At 40.0% G+C, this 24,519-nt stretch overlaps 2 protein-coding genes across 5 annotated transcripts in view; one reads left to right on the top strand and one right to left on the bottom strand.

Moving 5' to 3' along the window:
* ankib1 (ankyrin repeat and IBR domain containing 1) overlaps nucleotides 1-9,629 on the top strand; it is a 34,272-nt gene extending 24,643 nt beyond the window's left edge. For both annotated transcript variants that reach the window (XM_022753255.1, XM_022753256.1), the window contains exons 16-20: nucleotides 35-213; nucleotides 396-447; nucleotides 4,187-4,298; nucleotides 5,327-5,370; nucleotides 6,383-9,629. In XM_022753255.1, coding sequence (XP_022608976.1) covers nucleotides 35-213; nucleotides 396-447; nucleotides 4,187-4,298; nucleotides 5,327-5,370; nucleotides 6,383-7,264 — 1,269 coding nt within the window. In that variant the 3' untranslated portion in view covers nucleotides 7,265-9,629. The remainder of the gene's footprint in view (nucleotides 1-34; nucleotides 214-395; nucleotides 448-4,186; nucleotides 4,299-5,326; nucleotides 5,371-6,382) is intronic.
* On the bottom strand, nucleotides 8,424-17,682 carry LOC111227660 (protein lifeguard 1-like). 3 transcript variants are annotated; one of them, XM_022753257.1, is made up of 11 exons: nucleotides 17,620-17,682; nucleotides 16,360-16,468; nucleotides 15,815-15,983; nucleotides 15,341-15,419; nucleotides 14,832-14,885; nucleotides 14,444-14,534; nucleotides 14,259-14,296; nucleotides 13,535-13,622; nucleotides 11,668-11,757; nucleotides 10,982-11,029; nucleotides 8,424-10,355 (listed from the first exon to the last, which is right to left on the bottom strand). In XM_022753257.1, the coding sequence occupies exons 2-11, from the start codon at nucleotides 16,462-16,464 to the stop codon at nucleotides 10,203-10,205; spliced, it is 915 nt and encodes a 304-aa protein (XP_022608978.1). In that variant the 5' UTR covers nucleotides 16,465-16,468; nucleotides 17,620-17,682; the 3' UTR covers nucleotides 8,424-10,202. The 3 variants fall into 3 exon arrangements, with proteins under 3 accessions (XP_022608978.1, XP_022608980.1, XP_022608979.1); XM_022753259.1 differs by having other exon boundaries at nucleotides 16,372-16,468; XM_022753258.1 differs by having other exon boundaries at nucleotides 16,360-16,465; nucleotides 17,620-17,664.
* Nucleotides 17,683-24,519: the final 6,837 nt, after the last annotated feature.

Here is a 24,519-nt window from a genome sequence, read left to right as displayed (position 1 = left end):
AACATCTCTCAGCCAGTTCTCTTTCTGTCCTCAGACCGACTTGGAGATGGTGACTGAAGACTTGGCACAAAAGGTTAACCGGCCTTACCTACGGACACCGCGCCACAAGATCATCCGTGCGGCGTGTCTTGTACAGCAGAAGAGGCAGGAGTTCCTGGCCTCAGTAGCCAGAGGAGTGGCCCCCAATGACTCTCCAGAGGCTCCCAGGCGCAGGTAACACACAGACATGACACACTGAATGTGTCAAACTATTCTATACAGAAGAGAGAAACTGTATTAGAATATAACAGAAATGTTCAACTTGAAATGATCAGAGAGACTAATTAGTTAAGTAATTTCAGTAATTAACCACATTCTTATTCTAACAAAAACTTCTGTCTCTTGCTCAATTACAGTTTCGCTGGTGGAACATGGGACTGGGAATATTTAGGCTTTGCATCACCTGAGGTAACAGAACAAGCCTTCATTAAGTTCCAGTGTGCTTGTTAGTTAAAATGTCAGCTGTGCTGCTTGAACCCCACACTTAGACAAAATGTGAAAGTGTCTTTTGACACTTGCACATATTGTAGCCTGACAGATATCAGATTTTGCTCCAAATGCTTATTCTCAAATTTGAGATCTTAAATTCCTGATGACATATGAACAGGTTAGAGGTGCCTGGTCAAAACTAAATACTTAGATCATTCAGTCATTAATCATTATTCTAGATGAAACATGTTAAAACAAAAAAAGTTGAATTTCACTTCAGCATACAAATAAAGACTCTCTACTGACTTTGTTCGTAGAGAGTTATTGTTAACAAAACCAGATTCGGTAATAACACTGCCACCACAGTATGCAGCCAAATGAATGGATTAATCCCTACAGAAGATAACCTTACACTTGAAACACTCATCAGCAACCACACCCATGTTTGCAGCTGAAGGTGGTTAATTGGTGCTTGAAACAGTTAGCCGATCTGTGACATCAGTATGTATGTATAAATCTTTATTGGTGCTGGTTGACTTAGGCTGTGTTATTAGCACTGACAAACCATGATGACCCAAAGATTACTGTGTTATTCAACACACTTGGGAAGCCAGATGGTTCATTGTTCCCCTGTGCATATAGTTGGAATGATTAAAGCACAGAGCTCTGGCAAACACCTAAGCAGGTTGTTCCTGATCGTTGCGCATTAGTAACAGACGTCTGTACTTAACACTTAGACTCATAAAACTAACGACCACATAATGGTTTGATTGTTGACCTGTCTGCTTTTCCTGCACAGCTTGATGCATGCACTCGATTGTGGTACATAAGTCAATACACTGCATTTACTACTCTTAAGTTTGTATTATTGTTCAGTTACCACACTGCGGCAGCTTTCAAACATACAGGGCTTTCATCTGGAACAAATTCACTCAGCTCAACAGCTCCATCACTCCTCAGGCTTTGTGGTGCTTTCTTCTGAAGTGTTAAAAACACAACACAAATATGCAAATCTTACATCAAACCTAAGCCTCTCAGGTTACTGTGCACATCTTTCAACAGCATAAACCAGACATTTCTCTATTGCCAAGCAAACAAATGACAAGGTCAGTCTTGTCTGCCAGTGTGATGCATTAATTTTGAAACTCCTTATCTTCTTCCTGGTCAGCACCATGCAGTGGAGCATAGGTAAATCTCTTGTTTACTTAAGGTTTACAGAGTTAACAGCTACTGCTGGACAAATACTTTTATATTCAAACCTGGACCCACTGTGTTAATTATGCTTTTAAATTATAAAATATTGAGCCACATGACGTGAGGTTATCTGCTGTCTTGCTGGTTGCTAGTCTAATCACACTAGAAAAGTGAAGCTATCAGTTTCTTATGCTGACTGATCTCTGCCAGACCTTAATGCATATCTGTTTGTTTACTGTACTGTATTATTGATTTTTCATTATTGATGAATATGTATAATATATAAAAGTCAATTGAAGCGCAAACAACTATACAAGCCACAAGAGCAGATTTATATAAAATCTGTTCTTGTGGGTGTGTGTGCCTAGTTTAATTAAATCATTTAATTAAGCCAGGCACACACTAAAAAAATGTGGCTTATCTTCAAAAGAACGAATTATCAATGTAAATTCAGGTGAGATGCTCATCTCACCTCCACCCCCATTTCTCATACAGGATTTAAATCGCAAACAAGCCTGCCAATATTCTATCATTGTCAACAAATTATTTTGGTCACGTGTATCTATGAGGAAGTTCACAGTAAATGCTGCCACCAGAAGCCGAACACCATGCCATTCTAAAGAAAATGGTATTTTATTTTTTCCCCTACTTAAGAGCCTCTGTCTCTCAGCTGCAGTAGTTAATGGGAACACCATAGTAATAATCAAAGCCTGGTGACACTGCCTCTCAGGCACAGCTACAGATGGTCTGCTCCATGGTTCTTATAATGTCTCCAGATCACTTTATAGTGGGCTATTTTTAGAGTGGTGGAAACATGAAAGATAGAGTTTGGGTGACAGGCTTTTGATTATAAAAATATGACTTGATGACTTGTGCAAATGTATGAGATGATTGAATGGAGAATGCAGAATGATTATTTCCCAAAGTATTGATATGCAGATGTGCAAGTTCATTATATGAAACCTTTTCATGTTGGTCTACAGCCAGAGAGCAGCCTTGCATTTATCACTAGCTTGGTATTGAACATTTCATTCAGTTGACAATTGACCAGTTCTATCTAATTGAACCAGAACTCTGAAACTATGACTCCTACTTTGTAGAAATATTATTTGTAAATTAACTGCACCCTAAGTTAAACTAAGATCACATTTTACACTTTACTGTTTTCAGTTTGAGAAAATATAGTGTCTAAACTAGATATATACTTCCTGTAAAACTCCGAAGACTCCATTAGGCTGCATTATATCATTCATCTCCTGATGCCATCATATCATTAGATCATAATAATTGGATCTCAGTCTATTGATACATATCAGTCACTGTTGTCAACATTGTTTAGGTGATACAAAGAACCCTGATATGCACATACACTGAGAAGCCACAACATTAAAACCACTTACCTGTTTTAATGTCGTGGCTGATTGGTGCATTATTGGCATGTAGGCTTATAAAATGGTGAGCTTATAAATACATTATAAATACAGTATCACCTAATATTGGCCTTGCCTAAGTGTCATAGCTTACAATATGTGCACTTACATACCGATCAACCACGACATTAAAACAGTTAACTGGTTTTAATGTTGTGGCTGAGTGGTTCAGGTGGCTCAGGTGTTGATATCTATTGACATCCTATAGTTAGAAACATGCCTATGCATACACACCTATAACACCATCATGTTTTTGTAATTTCATTTGCAACAGTCTGTATCAATTGATTCTATGTGATTTAAACTCCCACTAGTGACAATCTGCCAGAAATATCATATTGTATCAATATATTTTGTTTGTCATAATAATAATAGATATATTTCAACATTCTCTCTCACTACCTTTAATGCAGAGCATGCAGTACTGTAAAACTGCATCTGGGGTGGGGTCATTATTTCATAGCCATTATAGCTAAACCTGGACAAAACATGTATTTCAATTCATTCTGACTTTTTTTTTTTTTTTTTTTTTTAAACTTGCTAGTAAATAAATATTTAATTTACTTTCTTTTTTATTAACATCACTTTCATCTTTGATAAGGTATTCTGGTTGCCTTTGAGATTAGTCGGGCATACACACATAGTATTTTAAACATCTGAACCTCAGTCCTCCTGTTGCTTAATTTCCAATTCCCTACCAGTGAGTGTGTGTTCTAATTGGATTCAGTCTAGACTGGAGCCTAGGGGTTGAAGGTCTGGAGATGAAAGTTTTTGAGGCAGTCTCTGGGTGCTGATCTTTCCTGGAACGGAAGACTCAGACCAGATTTGAAGGAAAGTACTTCACCACTTGAATCAAAGTTACTAGTTTCCATATTCACATATTAATTGTTTGTTACAAAAAGCCTGGACATGAATCAAGGAAAATGTGCTGTAGCTCCAGATCAGCAATATACGTCAATTTTCTTTCTGGTCAGAAAGTGGTATGTTCATGACAAGAGTTAGGGACATAGTGACTGGATGAACTGCATGATTAGTGTGTTTGTAGACTTAGTGTTACTTATTTTTAAAACGCAATTTTTTGCTGTTGTTTTAAGGAGTATGCAGAGTTCCAGTATAGACGGAGACATAGGCAGCGGAGGAGAGGCGACATGTCCAGTCTGCGTAGCAGCACACCCGACCCCGATGACCCCAGCGACAGCACTTTAGGTATGGTAGTGGGCAAACAGCATTCTTCCTCAGGAGATTCTAACTTTTTTGCACAGTTAAACTCTCCATTAAAGCTACAATATTAGAGTTCAGGAAAGCAAATTGCTCCTCCCAGCCTTTCAGCTTCATCCTCATTGTGTATGCTGTCTCAGCTAATGCAGGAACCAGGAGCATGCCAGCCTGTGACTCAGCCAGAGCAACATCTTTCGGCAGCTAGTAATAGCTTGAAGCCTTGGTGCAACAGTAGTACTAGACCAGAAACACCTTCATGTATTGATTGACAGCCGTGAGCTCCCACCCATGACTTCAGCCTTTTCTGATTGGTTGGAAAGGTGAAGCTCACTCAGGCTTTTCAATAAGTCTGGGTCACAGAAGCCTGTGACAGCGCGTCTCTACATTAAGATATGTTTTGGGCTATAATTAAACAAAACAATATGAGAAAAAAGTTACACACCGTACCTTTAAACAATTTTATAACCTGATGATATCATACACGTGGACAGTTCCTGGTGTTTTGCCTTTTTATGATAGTGACTGAGAGAAATGTTTGGAAATGAGAGGAGTGAGGACAAAAGCAACAAACATGGGTCTATCAAAATACATTAAGTTAAAGTACATTGATCCACTATTCTGCTCTCAGTTTTTGATACACTAATATGTCCAGGAGCCAAATTAGGGTACTGGCCCAAACTTTGGAAAATCACAACTGCTCAAGTTCAACAAGCCAATATTTCTAATCCATCAATGTCATCCATCACAGTGCTGCTTTGTTTATGGCCGTGTGGAGTGAAAGTTGGACCGAATTTGCAGTTTTCAAGACAGCTAATAGGTTCTGTTTTGCCAAGGCACATGCTCTGTCAGGTTGCTTATTATGTGATCATCTTGCAGTGTTCTCTAAAATAAAGATGATTTTCCTAAATGGGGTGATTAGCAATGTGTTAAATTGCTATCCAAGTGCTGCTGTAAAGGTTCAATTTAATGACAGTGTTTCGACTGTTGGCATTTTGTCCATTTCTTTTTCTCCAAAGACACACAGGATGTCGGAGGTGGACGACGACAAGGTCCTCTAATGGTGAGTCTACATTTTTATTTCAATCCAAGGCCTTCAGCCTGTGAAACGTTTAAGATGATATGAAAAAAAAATGTACAACATTAGTTCCAGTGTAGATGAATTGATGTCTGGGGCTTTTTTCTCTCATAGTCATTGTGGCTTGATATTGCCATGATAATAAAGTTTAACTGGACCAGTTTTGTTTTATTTTTGTTATTTCTAAAGGCATTCTTAAAAAAAAGTTTGAAAGTCTAATGTGCTTCTTCCCCCTGTAGTTTTGCACACTGTTAAATTATACAAAAGATAGAATATTAAATTCAGAGTCAATATTCAGAGAAAATTGGGCTATAGAATCCAAATGAAAGATGGTGCAAGTACATTACAGGACAAATTTTGATGACTAGTATATATATGGTTGGTGTCAGTCTTCCAAATATCTTGTGCTTTCTGACTGGTAAAATAAACAGATGAAATACATGCACATAATGTACAAAGCAAGGTAAAATTTTCTGTCATTTTAGACATGAAAGCCTCTATTGCTGTTCAAAAACGATGAAAAACACATCACACTGTTACACCAGGTGACATCTTCATTCATCACAATGAATGTGGCACTGACAGCCACAGACTGACTGGAGAAGTTGGAACGTACTGAGAGAGATTAAATTACTGTTATTTCATGGAATTTGTTGACAGTGAAAATATACAATGTCGCCAGCCTTGTCCTTTACCATTTTGGAGTTGTGAAATGTAAAATCTCAAAAACACGCAGCACAAAGCAGCACAGCAGCTGTAAAAAAAGAAAGAAAAAGAATGCAATTGCCAGTAGGTGAAAACCATCATTTTTCTTGCCTGTAGATGGTGCACAGCAAGTTAGAAGCTGCTGCTGCTGCTGCTGCTGCTTCTACTACTTTCCTCACAAAAAGGTGGTGCAGCTCTGAAACTGCTGCTGCTCTGTAACTAGATGAGATCAGTGTGGCCTGGGTATTAAGTACTTTGCATCACTGACACTTTATCCTTTATTTTCTTGCAGGGTCTTGGTTCCTTGGATGACGATGACCCTAACATTCTCCTGGCCATTCAGCTGTCACTTCAGGACTCTGGGATGGCAGGGATTGGGTCCGGCCATGAGGTCCTTGCCAAAGAAGCGTCACTTGGCGCTATTGGCACCTCCCTGCCTTCTAGGCTTGAACAGAGTGCTCCTGGTGTAGAGGTTCTCCCCAGAGCTTCCCTAAGCAGCTCAGAACTGCTGGAGCTCGGAGATAACTTGGCAAGACTTGGCAACATCAACATCAGCAGCCAGTACTCTGCTGCTACTGCGGTTTCCGCCTCTGTACAGCACTGTGACAGTCGCCACCGGGCCTACGGGGCCTCCATGCCAATACCAGTGGCTCCAGTTGGCAGCAACTCATCAACAGGCCTCTTCTCCTCTTCTAGTGACACAGTAGACTCGACCACATGCAGCAGCCACGACCCATCCTCATCCTCTGCATTAGCCGCAAATGCTAACCTCCTAGGCAACATCATGGCCTGGTTCCACGACATGAATCCTCAAGGTATCACCCTGCTTCCATCAACCTCCTCAGACACCGATTCAAACCCAGGTGCACTCCATGCAGGTGGAGGCGGCTGTCTGCAAGATGATGAAAAGGAAATGATGGCGGATGTGGGTTTCTGCTCTCAGAGACTGAGTGACATGGAGGAAAAGGATTGTGCCGTCGCTGAGAGGCCGACCCAGTTAGACCTAGTCACCATGCCACTACCTTACATGGCCACCCTTGACCCGAGTGGAGACCGTGCTGAGCGTGGAGGCTCGAAGGTCTGCCATGTCGACACTCCATGCTGTGACTCTGTATCCGACCAGCTGCCCAGCACCAGCTCCTCTGAGTGGGAGGAGCAAGTGCACCTGGTATGATCTGATTGGCTGAGATTGGAAGGAGTTTTTTTCTGAAAGGCCAAAAACCACTAGAGATTGCAAATTAATCAGAGTTGAGGAATAGTAGCTATTCAGGTGGAATGTATACAGAATGAAGAATGTGTCAGTTCATACTTGGTTGGAAAGTGGGGGAAGATGTTTTTAGACACTTAGGCTAGTCTACCATTGCAGTCAGATCAGTTTCCTGTGTTGAGTGTATTATCAGACCCCCATCAACAAGCCCTCCTGAAACGAAACCACTAACTGAAGGAGAGATTAAATTTGATCACGAATTTCAGTGATATGTTTCCTAAAATTATTCTGTGCGGAGTAAGTTGCTTTTTCTGAAATCATTATTTTAGAAGAGAAAAGAGATTTAGAGACTTTAGCCTTGTGCTGGTATTATTTTTCCACTGGAGTAAAAGCCTACTGTATGTGTCGTACATAGGGAGCAGATTAATAACCAATATTGAATCTGTAGGGTACTGGCTGAGAAATTGTTCTCACTGTCCATATCTGCCTACTTTATAGGTGCCAAACACTGACTAGCAAAAGCACAGTTTGCAGTCACCAAGTGGATTCCTCAAAGCAAATTGTGCCTGCTCATTACAATCTCAAAACCAGTCAGCTAAACTTTAATGTGAAAGTCTCAAGCCATATTTTTCTTTGAGATTACAGCTGAGTGAAATTTTCAAATCTCACTGTTTAAAAGCTGTAGTGTGCTCTGTAAAACTGTAGTTTAAGACCATAATGGTTGTGTACTTAATTATGTGAAACATTCACATTCATTTTTGATTAATTATTCAAATGAACAGGAGGAGGCCCAAAAACATTTCAAAATGGTAATTCATCTCAAAGCCTCTATCTTATAACACTTTCAATAGGAAATGTCTTTTGAGCTTCAACAACAACAGCCGCTGACAGGCCCAGAGGGCTGCGCAGCATCATTCACTTCATACCTTTGTAACAGCGTATTCTGAATTCCACTGCAGCTTGTCTTAAATTAATGTTTGAGTACTGCAGCTGAATGAGGAGCGTGACGGACTAAGTTGACAGTGAGTAGTCTTGTTTATACATAGCAGCAAAGGCCGGTGAAGAGAGATAATCAAGCAATCACATTCAGATTTTGGTGAATTAATCAATCAAGCCCAAGTCACTGTAATGAATCTCTGGGTCTTTATTTAAGTGTAACATGAGCAAAGCCTTCTTAGAGCTCTGCATATGTCCCGGACTGCAGGGTAATGCATGGAGAAAATGTGAATGTGTATTGCATCTCAAACACATGGAGAGTCCATGTTTTTGAAACGGTTCTCTACACAGTTAGAGATACAGTGCCTTTATGTCAATCACCGTTATTTAATCCTTTTTTCACATATTTTTTCTGAGTGCTAATTACACAGTACAGTGTAAACAAAACAAACACCTGTTACCTTAAAGTTATTTCTCTAACATAAACTTTGTAGTGTGCAGACATGAGCTCTTGATTTTTTTTCATCAAAATATTTGTAGCATGAGGCTTTTTGTTGGTTCTAATAGTATTATGTTTATGGATAACACTAACTTTATATGATTTGGTATAATGGGTAATGTCATACTTTCAAATCTTGTTCCCAAATATTTTGAAAAAAGGTTTAATTTCTCCTGCTTTTTGTGCAGTAGGGCTTCTTGCCCCACATTTGGAAACAGTTGGTTTTTCTGTGGTTTAAAAAATAAAAATTACTGTATTGACTTTGGAATGAGTTGACCTACTGTATGTGTATCTATATTTTACCTGAAGACACTAAAATGGAGTAAAGTTGCAATATAAAGTAGGTATTTATTTCAAGTGAAATTGATCCATAAAGAAAAATGGATTGTGAATAACCAATACGTAATGAGCACGTCAGTGTTTTACATTTAAGACCTAATGGTGTTTTTGCACAGACTAATGTCTGACTGAAGTAAATGACCTTTCTTATCCAACAGATGTATAGAGCCACATTAAATCTAAAAGTAGTGATTGCTTTGACAAGTGTCTTGAAGTTGTGAAACTGAGTGCCATGTGATTAGTGGGGCTAACTTGGTTAATGTAAGTGGGTTAAACAGCAGATAACATGAGTTGCCCTTTTTGTGTAACAGTATGCTGTGCATGAAGTGGGTACAAGTCTAAATGGAATTTGTACTTCCTTTGTATTTCACCTCTAATGTCCAGGTGATTTATTTTAAAATGGCATATAACATTTTGTAACACATGGAGATTTTCTATTGTAAAGCAACTAATCCTTGAAATGCTATTTGCACTTTCATAGTCTATACTTGATACATTCCCTCTTTATATAAAAAATGTTTGATGTGTGATGCCAATAAACTATGTGTTGAGTTTTAATTTGTGGTTTTTTTTATTCATACAGCCGAGACAGGTGCTGTTGAATTTTATTGGTCATTTAGACACCTACATTCTGAACAAACATGTCACAGAGCAACCAGCTGGTTTTATGGGAGTGCTAAAGCTAACAGATTCTGTTCTTTAATGGAGTTTAAGCTTCATTTAAATTGATTCTCTCAACAGTGATCATAAGTTTAGCAAGACTTTTTCTATATTTTGTAAACTGCAGCACAGATCAGAGTGGTTGAATACTGTAAATTACTTGTTAAGTGACTGTTTAGTTACTGTAAATCTGCTGTAAATTTCACTTTCTTGTTACAGAACTCTAAAAACAATAGTTAAGTTAAATTTAATAGAAATGAATATTAAGCAAAGAACTTTAACTTGAATACATCATAGCTATCCTTTCATACTTAAATATGAGTGCACGTGTTGTGAGCCTCAATTGGGTTGTCAATCTTAATTCAGTACGAGTCTAGATACATGTCGAACTTTTGTTGTACAGTTGGATATTTAAATGGAGTAGGAGTCTTTCAGTGCGGCTTTTGTGATGTCTGTCATGGAGGTGTGGTGTCAGCGGCAGAGGCCGATGAGCTGGAGCAGGAGCAGGAACAGAGAGACAATGTCCAAATAGAGGTTCAGAGCAGCAAACACATACTCCTCAGGAGACACTTCATACTTCCTGTGTTTCCCACCCAGGATAAGCTGTGTATCAAACACCAAGTACTGCAGAGAGACACAGAGAGATGAGACACTTCAACACGTCCAACTATGACATCTGAAGTGCAGCGTGTTTGTGTCACACACAAAAAAAAAAAAAAATAGACAGAGCAGCGGTTACAGGAATCGGTCCGAAAGAAAACACGGGCAGTATTTCTTATCTTTGAGAGAGCGGACTGTGCTGATAAACAGGCCATATAAATAATCGTGTAGTCAGAGTTGTGCAGCTGAAAATAAGTTGTGACTTGCTGCTGACAGCCTGTTCAGCCCTGTGTGCAGTCGCAGTTTGTTCCACCAGCTGACGGGAAGGGTCACAACATTTGCTGTTAATGCCAAAGGCACACAGAGAGGTGGCTGTGAAAATGAAGCCCACTGCTGTTATGTGGTGCATAATTGAAATTAAAGGGCACAAGGAAATCAGCGTCTTGCTCTTTACACTAACTACTGTGACAAACACTGGTGGCAGGCTGATTGGCCCTGGGATCAAATCTTACATCACTTACACTCACTTAACATTAAGCCTTCTTTGGTGATGGTTTTTTTAAAAGAAAAAAAAAAAAACTGTCACTGTCACTTTCAGTCTTTTTATTTCAACCAGTGTTGAAGAAGACCATATGAAAGTTTGTACTTACTAAGGAAAACAGCAAGGTTCCCAGGCAGGCGTACATGATGTTAAGATACTGTTGAAAGAATCAGACACAAAATCATCAGAGGCATTCAGCAACAAACAGGACTTTATACTGCTTTGTGATTATTTCTGCCACAAATGAAAGTAATATGCAGTTAAAAAAAAGACTCTCAATAGACTCTTATAAAATGTATGTTAGTTTCGGTCTTACTGGTGCTTGCTAGATACACAGTCTCATCCATTAACTCGTAGCTGAAAATTTAGCATACTTTTATCCCTTTTTCCTTTCCAGTTGTTCTGTACAGTTATTATGATGGTTAAGGCTGATAGAGGGTGGAAACAATATCCTTTAAGACAGCGGTGTTTATTTTCTTTTCCGGTTCATTTGTTGCGTTTAAAAATAGTTTACTTCTGTAGATTCCCTGCTTTGGGCTTAAATACCAACAGCTGGCACAGTTAACAGCTGTGTACATCTAAATGCATCGGTCTGAGATCAGTGTAACTCCTGAGAGGTTTGAGAGCGCACTCTCTTCTTTATAGTCTGCTCAGCACACAGGTCAGTGCAAGTACATCCAGGGAATAGAAGCTATGAGGCTGTATGTCTGCCTCTTAACTGCACGCTACTGCAATGCATTTCAAACCTGTTCTCACTGCAAACACAGGTGTTAACACAATGACTCCTTGATTTACCTGAGATCGGAGGATTGCACAAAGTAATGCAAATGAAACGAGGGTCCAGGCAAACACCCACAGGCTCCCATTTGCTGCAGTGAAGTCCCACTGGTGCCAGAAAGGGGGGAGAAGAGAGCAACACTGAATGTGACGAGCCTCTCAAACAGAAAACTGTAGACACAACATCTCTCGTTTAAACTCATCATTGCCATAAGAGCCAGGGCAGTCAGGATTGTCTGCATTGCAGCTGTGCTGTGATGCACCGCAGATTACTCAGTGATGATGACATATTGCAGTTCAACACAAGAAAACGATTCTGGATACAATGATCCTGGATAACTAATCAACAAGATGTCATGCAGGCATAGAGGAGGGCAGTGGAGGTGGCCTTTTGGCCCTCATCCCGCTCAGATCGACAGCAAAAAAATGGCAATCACTACAGGAGAACTGCTTCCACTGATCACCTGAGGAGCTACGGCAAAACATGCAAGGCAGCCTGCATGACATTTATATGACAGCGACAGAAACAACAACAAACAAGAAAAGCTCTGTGCACAGCGTGAACTCCAGGGCAAGAGGTGCTGGAAGCTGCAAGATGAATGTGAACGTGAAGTTAAAATAAATAAACTAAAAGTGTTTGTGATAGTGACTGCTCACTCCGGTAAAACTACAGTATGTCTTTTATGGGATGAGGGTGTATTTATATCAAAGTATTACCTTCCATATGCATATGCCTTCAAGCTACAGATGAATAATGAGCAAAGAGCATTTAAAACTGGATATATTCTCACTATAATCATTAGACACCTGCTTGCTCATTTTATCAAATCTAATCAGAAAGAATAAATGTGTGCAGATGTAATCTGTGGCAAAATGTGTGAAGTGCCAAAATGCATTTAAAAGCAATTATGAGGGACTTAAAACACAATTTGAATTTGGCCACGTCTATTTCACTTGTCTAATTTTTCATCCCACTGGTTGTAAAATAACTTTTGTTCTGAATATGAGCCATTTACTGAAGCAGTGAGCCAAGCTGCCAGTGTGGTGATTCTCAAAGGGTCTCCTCACATGTGCACATTCACTCTTACTAATAAAACATTCACAACTTGAAATGAAACTTTTAAATGTTACTTACAGAAGCTACTTAATATAAAACAAGTGACATCTTTGTGCAAGATTAATACTGTTAGAGTACCTAAAGTACACACTGACACAATATACAATAAAAGGAGAAAACTCTCATATCAGAGTTCTTCACATTCAACGACTGTATTATTGTAAGTGTTAGATGAGATAGTGGGTGAGAAATCATGAATGCAAGTCACTTATATTTTCTTATACTAAAGTGCATGCACATAACACACCAGAAATGACCTTTTCAATATTAAAATATATCTCGCTGGAGGAGCATCATGTCTCCCAGTGTGTACCTGAAAGCGCCTTTTTAAAGATTCATTCCAGAGTGTGTTTGCTTTATTAGACAGTTCTTGGTGAAAGGAGACAGACAAAAAAGAAAGAGGGTGGATTTAGTAAATAACAAAAGGCTCCAGGCCTTTTCTGAACACAAGATTTATGGTGGGAGGCTCAGCCAGCCCAGGCAGAGGTTTAACTCTGTCCCACCACTGGACACAAGGAATTAACTTGATTGGCAAATACACTGATCTCAGCAGTAATCATACTTCTGCCTGGACAGCAAACCCATCAGAGTTCTAAGCCTTTGCTGGTGACTGCATGTAGAAAATATTGCCAACAGCTCAGCTTAACACTTTTTTCAGCTCAGTATATGGAAATTTACCAGCGACCGCATAGCAAAGTCGCCGCAGTTTATGAAATTTCACTTACGACTACACTGCAAACTGAGCTCAGAGTGTGTGACAGATCTTACCTTCGACTGCATAGCAAACAGACTCAAGGCAAAGGACACCACCGCTGTTGCCCCCACAGCCCACAGAACTGCCTCGGCATCAAAGTTCCTGCAGACAGAAATATCAAACAGATATGGGGTGGGAAAGGCACCCCATACTATCATGTCTAACTAGTCGGCAGGCAGAGTGGATACATGAACAGTGGGGTTCTGTTTTATCCTAAAAGGGAAACATTTCTTTCTTGTAAGAAATGTGGCATTTTCTCCATTTAATATTCAGTATTATACATCTCAGAGAGTGATGGCAGAGACCCCCACTGGATATGCATTGCATAATGTATTGCCCATGTTCATTTCATTTATGGCAATATCCTATAAATATGATAATTTGAATGTATTATTGATAGTCAGGCCTCAGCTGATGCCTTTTCTGACAGAGTGACATGAAGCTAAAAAAGAAATGTCTCCCAGATAGAAAAGGTAACTTGTGTTTACACGGACACTGGTACAGAAAAATTGGTTTGGAACCGTTTGTGATGCTTCTGATTTATCTTCAGCCAAAAACCTGCAAAATATATTTCCATATGCTTTTTAATTTGTTAAACCAGCAATGATAACATCTTATCAGGTTTGATGGCTTCATTACTGGCATTGAATACACTACCAGATATGGATCAAATAGGGCTGTTATTGTGGAAATGAGTCGGCATCAGGTGGGGATTCATCCTTGGAATTAAATACTCACGCTGCCACAGATCCAAGCATCAGGCCCTCTGCGATAGTCTGAGACAGGGAGGGAAAGAAAGAGAGAGAGAGAGAGAGAGAGAGAGAAATGGATAGTAAATACAAGACAAAGAAGAAAAAAAACTGAAATAGAGCAGGTGTGGTGGAGGTTTAATTTGATGCCTGGCTGGCACTGCTTCTACTCACAAACAGGCCCAGGGCGATGAAATTGAGGGGAACTTGACGACGGAGGTTGTCACAGCAGGACAAGGCCACGATGAGCACCATCACCGCTGCCCTATTTCACAGAGAATATAGAGTGTATCGTAAATAGCAAATAAACAGGCTATAAAAAGAAAAAAAGCACTGTGTTCGATGGGAGAATTCACTGAGTGCATTATTTATGCATGGCGTAGCTAGCAGTTTCTGGATTCAGACTGGGGTGACAGTTTGTGACTTCCTTCTATGGATTTCCATGAGCAACAATTTCATTCAAGTAGCTCACCGAACTGGAGATTTGCAGATGGTCAAACTGGTTAAAACAACAAAGTGTGCAGCATCTAGACAATCAAACTGAATGTTTAGGAAAGCTTACATCATGCAGTAGGAGAACCAGTTGTTGTCCCATGCCCATTCCCTGAGAGTGTCCCTGTTATTTGATAAAAAAAGAGGATTTTTTAATAGAGGCATCATTTATTTGATAGGAGCAGTAGAACGATTTTATTAAATATTAACAGAGGACAGAGCATTGTGCACACGGGGGCTGAATACAATTTATGAAAAGAAATTACTGTAGCAGCGTTCTACCACATCCATTATACAAAACATATAAAGCTTTCACACTACTGCCAGCAAAAATATTATGTGGTAGGAATGCTCTTTTATTCTCTACCAACTTGTCTCAAGTCTCATATTCATGATGATCTGAGCAGTGCTGTGCTGCATGCTCAAAGTGTTTGTGGGGACAACGATTGTACTTGTGCTACTCTGATGTTGGGTGCTCCTAAATATTGACAGACTACACTAAATGTGGAAAGATGGATAGGTGCCTATCATGGATTCCTCTCTTTTAGGAAGGAATTCCCTTGTGTGATGGAGCCTCACCAGAAAAGAAAAGCACAGATGATCCCGACAGTCACCAGCAGCTGAATCATCAAGGTCAAGTAGACTTTCCTTATGAAACCTGTTCAGAAATACAGACAGACACGCAGTGAGACACGACAGACAGACTGGGTAAACAGACAGGGGAAAGACAGATAATAATGACAAAAACATCTGCCAGGGCGAAGCAGACGGGCAGGTGGGGTTGTTTATGCTGCACCACATTTAAAAATGGTTGTTTTCACCCAACCTGCATTTCATCCTCTCATTTAAAATGATTGTGTTGTGTGGGAGGTGGAGAGCTGAGGCAGGCTACACCACAGATCAGGGAACAATTTGCAATTCCAAATCAATTTCAAGAAAACACTGCAAAGCAAATTAAGGAGTAAATATTGTTTATCCCTTTTCAGCTCTGACCATGGAAACAAAAACATTAATTTCTCTCACTTTCTGTTCCTCCCTTTTTTTAGCCCTCACCTCTTCTTATGGCAGCGTCACTGAAGCCGCTATCCTCTGAGCCATAAGAGCAGACAGGTGGAGCCTCACCATACTGCTGGTTTTCTCTGGCCGCTGCCGCTCCCTCGGGATTCACCATGTTGCTATAGGTGCCAGGGGGCGAGACCACTGCAACATTGCCTTTCCCCACCTGGGTCACCCAAAGAAATGACATGACGGACAGCTCAAACTACACCTCTAGAGAATTCTACCTTTGAACAAAAAAAATAAATAATAATAATAATTTGAACAGTGGTCTGAGTTTTCTTTTTGAAATGAATTAATGAAAGAAAATCCATCATTTATGTGTAATCAAATGTGCAAACAGTGCTTATGGACATTTTTATAATTAAGGTTTTATAATGATCCTATGATCAAAGCCAGGTAATGTATGATTTTGTCGGATGCTGTACTAATAGCTGGACATTAAATCTAAAATAAACAGGACAGAAACAAACTTCAACTTACTTCCTCGTTCCCCTCTCTTTTGTGATACAAATTAAATAAGTTTTAATATTACTACTAACCTGATAGCTCACCCCTGTGTAAGAACTCTCTCCATGGTCATGAGGGTTGTATGGAGGAGGGTGAGGCTCATATCCACCATTGCTGCTGCCATTAGTTTTTTCCATTCTACTAAAAGGCAGAAGATCATTTCATTGACTGAGGCACCAAACTGACAGAGATGTCAGACCAATAGGTAAGTTAAGGTCATGGCTGAGACACAAACACATCCTTTTGAACAGTGTCAGTGCTTTCATCAGGGATGTAAAATTGGCAAATGGGGCAATGTCACTGTGGAACAAATAAATGGGTAATTACAAAATGATGCATCACGCAAACACTGAGAGCCATCCATGACTAACATCCATAATTATGGCCTTAAGCCTCCATTTAATAGAGCTGTATGTATATTTAATGGCCAAATAGGTTGTGGTTAATTGATCTCAGAGGAAATTCAGTTATCATCAAGAGGGACAGATAGACAGTAAACTCTGGGATTTATTTTGCATATACAAACCACCATTCCCATTGGGAGAGTGGTCTCAGACTTCTGGGCCGACTTTATACTAAAGACATGAGAATTTAAGGTCCCTTGGTTTGCATTAATTATAAAAGAAATGCAGTTATTATTAGCTACACAATGACCAACTCTGTACTACATAAAACGGCAGTAAAGCAATGATCACACTAAGTGCAGATAGGAAATCATTATATATATATATATATATATAACACAGTTTCAGTTTTCAGCACTACATATATACATCTATATTGCATGTATGTCCATATATCGATGTAGGGTTTATATACAGGATCTCTGGAGCTCGGCCAGTGACAATGGGGTTTTTGCTCAGTTTGGCTGGGTGGCCAGCTCTAGAGAGTCCTGGTTGTTCCAAACTTTTATGAGGCCAGAATGTTTCTGTAGCCTTCCCCAGATCTGTGCCTCGACACAATGCTGTCTCTGAGCTCTGCAGGCAGGCAGTTCCCTCCTCATTTTGACTTTTGTTTCCTACTTCAGCTTCCTCAACTCAGACTGGACAGAGCAAAGTTAATATACTTAAACAAATTTTCTAGGATTTGAATGAGAGGAAGTGGACTTTGTTTCTGTTCACTTACATAGACCAAAACAGTTGAACATCACTTGCGACATATGATGAATAAAGCACTTTCCAAAGTACGCCTCATGTGTTTCAAGTCTTCAAAAAGTCATCAATTGCTGTTTGACTTTAAGTCTGTTCACATAAATCAATTAATTACAGCTCTAATCCATTCTAACGTCTTACCTCTGCTGTGACGGCCAGGAATCTGCTCTGCTGCTCTTCCTGTAGCGTTGGTTCACCTTCAGGGCAAAGTCTACCTGCTATCAGTCGGTTCCCACAGAGACAGGACTTTAGCTCCAGGGGAAAGGATGTATCCCTCATTAGGCTCAATGGGATATTCAGATGAAGTTATTAAAATGTCTGGCAGGCTGGCACTTTGTCAGAGCAAATCATGTCTTTACGATTTTCTTTCAGTGACACCGATTCACACAGGCCTTTAGAATAAGTTAATAGTGGTGCTGTCACACACTTTGAAAAAAAGGCATGTTTTAAATTTGAATTTCCCAGAATGATGATGAGTCTGTAACATTTCATCCTGTACTATACAAAGAGGAAAATGCAGTACAATGGCTCCCTGTGAAATCCTGTGAGTCATGTGACCTTCCTGGCTTACCTTGGTTACACATTGATAGCAAGCTGCCTGTGGAGACTGTCCAGTAACAGAGAGACGAATGCAAGATCAATCCAGCCTACACAAAGGGATTATGGATATTGAGTCACATCAAGGAAGAATGGCTGAGGACATACCATATGCTGAAAATACATGAACCAATGTAGGTCAATACAGTTTTAGGGCTTCTCCATGGAGAATTGCCACAGAAAGGGATATAGTGAAGACATTCATCCATGAATGAGAAACCAGTCCAGGATGAAGCTCAAGGAAAATGTAATTTCCACTTCTTAGCATTGATTAAATTTGATTAGACTACACATTAAGTATTTAATGTAATATTCAAAGTGATTATGTCTGGGATAGATAACAATTCGATATTTAACCTCTAGATGGCATTTCAGCCTCTTTTTAAGTCATGGATGAACAAGCAGAGTCTGGTGGACCTCCTGCCTCACGTACAAACACTCAGGAAGTCCAGCTTTTCATTTGAGAGATGGTGATTCTGCAGAAGACACATACAAATCAAAATTATTATATCAGCATTTGGGATGAAAGGTTTGATGGTATATTGGTATCAAAAAACATTAATTCCGAATTCACTGGATTAGTGTACATTACAAAAAAAAAAAGACTTTCTACTGAGTGAGAGTTTTTAATCCAAACATTTCACATCAGTTTATGGAAACTATTCATATATCAAGCAAACACTGGGGGGCACTAGTTTCCTTTGCTACTTCCACTAATTGCATTGATATGGTTGTGACTCTCCTCCTTCTCATGCTGCCACCTCCCCAACCAACCAGCAGCACCAAATCCTCCAGAGAGCTCCCTCGAACCGGCCACCTCTTCATTTTAACTGTTGGATCAAATTGTTAATTTCTTTCACTTACCAGAGAAACTAATTACATGTTATGGTTTCGTTTATATCAAAGTGTTGCTAATACAAAAGGAAGTATTATTTTTCCTATTTAGACAACAATATGTAAAGATTAACAGACTTGTTACATGGTGGCATATGCACCACATTTGAAGGCACAGGCTGTTTTTCTGTCATAAATCCAGATTCTCACTGTTCTCTTCTGATTAGTGTGTCAACATGGGCTAGAGTAACACTGCCTGCTCAAATCTGATGAGCCTGCTTTCACCTATTCATGAGATCTGAGTCGGATTTGAATGGGTGGCACAACAAACAAAGTCACATTTGAGCAGGCAGTTGAAATCCGGCCTGTGTTGACATAACAATCAGTGCGGAGCCCAGTGTGAGGCCGCATTTAACACAGATCTGATTGCCTCTGCATTGTCCAAACAGGAGCAACACATGAGGCTCAAGCCGCATGGAGCAGAGTGTGTGCAGAGCAGAGAGCTGTGTCCACACCATGAGACACAGGATGAGTGGAGGGAAAAAAGTATAGATAGATAGATAGATAGATAGATAGATAGATAGATAGATAGATAGATAGATAGATAGATAGATAGATAGATAGATAGATAGTGTGTCCTCCGTCTCGATGCAGACAGACTGTGACAGCTCTGTTTTGTCAGACTGCTATGATGCACTTTAGGGCTTCTGGGACTGAGGATCACAGATGGGAGTGTTCTGGTGTCACTGGAGAAGGAGAAATGTAGTCATCATGTGAGTCTCTCTTTCCACCATATGGAGCTGTGAATTACTGCTTCCCGGCCGTTCAGGCCACAGTAGGATTTTTTTCCCGAGAACTGAAATGGTGGTTTGTGGGACCTCAGAGAGCCCCAGTGCAGGTCTGGAGGTCTGTGTCACTAGATGCTGCTTCATTTCTAATTTACCACTGTCCCGGAGAAATTCAGCAGGATGTATGGCTGATGAGAGAGCTCTACAATGGCTTGCACTACACTGCAGGACTACATGTTTTCCTGTAAGTAATGAGACAGCTTGCACTGTGTTCTATTCAATAATAGTCAAGTAAGGAATAATATTTCAGTGAAATAAAAAATCCTGACACAACATTTTGACTTACTATGATGGCCAAATCAGTGTTGCATTATCTTGGTTAGTAAATGAGTGTGATACAAAAGGCACAGCTGCAAAGTAACTCCATGGATATAATTAAGTGAATAAATAACTGTTATCCATAGTTGATTTAATATATTACCCTACTGCAGCAGAAAGCACAAAACTCTAGATGAATTTATCCTTATTAGAGTCAGAGTTTACATTAGCTTTGTCTGCAATGAGCACTCCATTACTGAATTATAAATAATCTCCAACAAACTTCTGTCTAAACATGTTCAATGAGGAGCTTAATTGATTGATTATCATCAACTGTGCTACAGACACACCTAAACTACAGTTACTGAAATGGACCACGATAATACAGCTATTTTCATCTGTGGCTCTGTCACAATTTATCTTAAAAATAACTGTATTAAAAGGGAAATAAAAAAAAAAGTCTACTCTGACATCATTTTGGATCTATCAAAAAAAAAAAAAGTCAGTTTGAAGAGTTTTGAATAATGCATTTACACCTAATGCAGCATATGTTAAAAAAAAAAAAAATAATAAGTGTGAAGAGTCAAATTATTTGAAAAGTTTATAGTGCATTTCCTTTAAAAGCAACCATATCAATACATAACTTTAGGTTACGTGCATAGCACCAGTTTCTTGAGTAGCATGAGTGAGCTGTCAGAAGCTAAGCCAATCTTCAATACAGGTGTTGTATTGAAATGTATTCCCCCTTCAGACCCGTTACAATTATTTGTCCCTCTATGGTTGCGGTTGAGGTTTACCTTAGGTTACGGTTGGTGTAGCAGAAATAACTGCGCATCACAAATGATGACTGGTTGGGGTTTGGGATAAGGTTTGGTTCAGGTTTAGGCAAGGGAAACACATACTGATGGGGAAACCGACTTTGACAATGCACCGGATCTCAAGACTGATGAACTCAACTGTCAGACTGGTGGGGGTAGTTCCATTGCGGGGTGCTAGTTGCTGGGCATACTGGTCCAACTACCTTAACCATGGGTGGATTTTTGTGCCACTCTGGTTTATCTCCAAGGAGTGTATTGTTGCTTCTTGCAGTTACCTCAGTGTATACTCCTCAGTAGACCTACATAGCCCGACAGTTATCACTCCAGGTCAGTCTGGCGAGTGCCTGTGCACTTGTCGGAATAAAAGTTTTGGATAATGATTGTGTGACATCAAAACCAGTGCTATAAATGCGAACTTCATAAGAAATCTAAGTAGTTTATGGTGGGTCTTATGGTTAATCATTGTATATCTATCCAGTAATGCTAACATAATCAGTGCTAACATAAGTCCTACCGACTCCAAATGCTGTTGACGTTTGGCAATACTGTCTATCTAACTCTCTATTCTAACTCTTCTCGCCGGCCACAGCTGTGGCCAGAGGCATTATGTTTAGGTGTTGTCTGTTTGTCTGACTCATACTCTGGAACGCAATATCTCAGGAATGCCTTGACGTCCACTTGGACTCCTGACTGAACTGATTAGACTTTTGTTAGTCAAAGGTCAAGGTCACTGACCTCATGCCTGTCCCATTTTTGTGAATGTGATATATCAGGAACACCTAAAGGGAATTTAATTACACCTGGCACAAACATCCACTTCAAGGAAACTCAGGAACAGAAGGGGAGATTGCCAAGATGTGTGTGAGTTAATGTTTTAGAATATGTAGCTTCTTTTCAGCAACATGCATATTTGAAGCATTGTGTACTGTCATAACTACAACTACAACTGATAGACTGTCTGTCTGTCAGAATCAACTTTATTGGCCAAGTAGGTGAACACATACAAGGAATCTGACTCTGTTTTTTGTTTCTCTGTCATAACCTGGCTCAGTAGGCCATGGCAAAACGGGAAAGAACACAAAATGCTATTCACTAAACTAAACTGAAGCTTTTCATTTTAACAGAAAATTAAACCGCAACAGATGAGATGTGTTTAGTCAGTGGCATCAGTACTGTCTGTGGGGATGTGTGTGAAAAGTGTAGTGTATGGTGATGTGGAGTAAAACGAAAGCAAAGCAAAAAAGATGCAGGCGCTGGCAGGGAAGAGGGAGAGAGGAAGCCACTCTGGGAGCTGAGGCTTTTATATCCTGTGGAGCACTGGGCCCAAGTGCTCTGGATCTGGCTGGATACTGCAATCAGCTCCACCTCAAAGAGTAGTAACTGACACACCGCACACGCAAGGAGACAGCCCCCCCCCCCATAAAGTCATTGTCCCAAAGGCAATCACCGGCATTCTATCACCGACCCACAAACACAAAACATAATCACTTCAATTACTCAAAGCCAATGAAGGAAGAAAAAGTATATACACATAACCTTCCTTCTTGCCTTGGACTACTGTTTAATTCCACCCATCCTGAGAAGCAGATTAAGAAAACAGGCAGACCAAGAGCAAGTCAAAAAGGCTGTGAGAAATGGCATTACAGTAGGCTTAGAGATCACCGAGGCAAGAGCTCAAAGCAAAAGGGGCATGTGCTATGACACTGTTCCTTTAATGCGTCTAATGTCAAGGTCATAGGCCTTCAAAAACAGAGACCATCTCATTAGTCTCTGATTTGGGCATTTAAGAGACTATAAAAAGGTCAGAGGGATGTGATCCATATAAACCACAAGAGGCACAACCACTAGCCTTACACACACCTCCAAATGCTGCAAAGCCCCAATGAGTGCCTTCTCTATTAACAAGTTATTAAGCTGATAGTGGTTAAACTTCTTCGAAAAGAAGCTGACTGATCTCACCACCCCCTGGTCATTCCCCCGCAGTAAGACAGCACCTGCTCTGACGTGGCCGGCATCTACATGGAGCTGCCAGAACAGGGGAAGCACACAATAGAGACTTCATATTATCAAAGGCTTGCTGACATTCATATGACCAAAAGGATTTTGCTTTGGCTTTCAGCAACTCAGTCAGGGGAAACACAACAGTGGAAAAGTTTTTACAGAAACTTCTTTAATAACCTACTAAACCCGAAAAACTCTGGAGTTCCTTTTGTTGTAGGCCGCGGATCCCTGTCAACTGCCGTAGCCTTGACCTGGACAGGACCGGAGCCAGACATCCACGCCCCACCACATGGCCAAGATATGTCATATGTCATATGTTTTTATAATTTACTTAAGATACAACGCACCAAACAAACAACCAAATCCATCTTTGAAAACCAAACGGAGCAAAACGCGCAGCCAGTTACCAAATGCCAGGGAGCTACAGACTAGACTGAACAAGCCTACAAATGCTTTGACTGAATTGTGTGGCACAAATGAAAACTAAATGGACAAGACCAGATAATCTGGCCCAGTAGGCCATGACAAAAATGGGAAAGGACAGCAAAATATCAATAAATAAAGCTGAGTACTGGGCCAAGGTTATCTGGATCTGGTTGAATACCATCACACGTTTCAGTGAACTTACACACTAAAATGGTAGACATAGCCTACAGCAGAAAAAGAACAACAAAGCCTAACAAAATCAAGTCAAATCAATTTTATTTATATAACCATATAGCACAAATCAAAAAATACACCTAATACGTTTTGTTAAATTCCTTCAAAGTCTTTGCTACATATATTATGGGTCTTCTAGTAACTTTAAAAGACTCCACTAAATCAACTTCTTATTTTCTCAACATAAAACTGCTACACCACTGTGGCACTTTTGCCAACAAAAGCTCAACTTTATAACAACATCAGCGCTAATAATGAAAGCCGGTTTTGCATTATTCACACTGCAAACTTATAAAACAGCACTCCTCTAATTTTCACAAGTTTCAACAATACCCAGACAGCTGAGTAAGCAAATTGAATTTTCAAGTTGTTTCAAGTTAATTCAGTCATAACAAATATAGCTGACAAAGACCAAACGCTGTGTGACAGTTTTTAAGGAATCACAGACATCGAGTCTGCAATTACGCTCCCATCATTTGACCTCAGTGTTACTTGCATAGATTTGTAAATGCTTTGAGATCTTGTTTCCAATAATGAAAGAGTTGTTAAAATGAGGGAATACAACTTCAAAATAGCTGAGTTAATTAACTGAAGCTAAATAAGACATCCTGTTTTGGTAAAGATTTCGACTGCGCTCGCTCAGTTTAACTTACAGCTGATATCATTACCCCGTTCTGTATGCTTCTCTTTTTTAACATGAAAAAAACATGACTGCAAAAGCTCAGCCAGTTAATTAGAGTCCATAGGCTTCAGATCTGACCACTCCAGATGTCTGAACACATTCTGACTGCTCACTTGACGATGTTAGGATGCTGAGTTTGGGATGTTGGGGCTGATTCAGAGTGGAGTGGAGTGTCAGGATGCTGCAAAAGGATTGAGGGAAAGTTTCTTCAAAGCCATGGCAGTGTCTGACAGGCTGGGTACATGCTGCCAGGTCAAATATAGGTTGGAGCTCTATGAAATCCCTGAGGGCCGAGAGCAATTGTCGTCATGGAAAAGTCTCTCCCTCCTTATGTATTTCTGCT

This window comes from Seriola dumerili, unplaced genomic scaffold, assembly GCF_002260705.1.
Source record: "Seriola dumerili isolate Sdu_G_001 unplaced genomic scaffold, Sdu_1.0 BDQW01000191.1, whole genome shotgun sequence".
Lineage (NCBI taxonomy): Eukaryota > Metazoa > Chordata > Actinopteri > Carangiformes > Carangidae > Seriola > Seriola dumerili.
The sequence above is the reverse complement of the archived record's forward strand: the minus strand, read 5'-3'. Positions and strand labels throughout refer to the sequence as shown.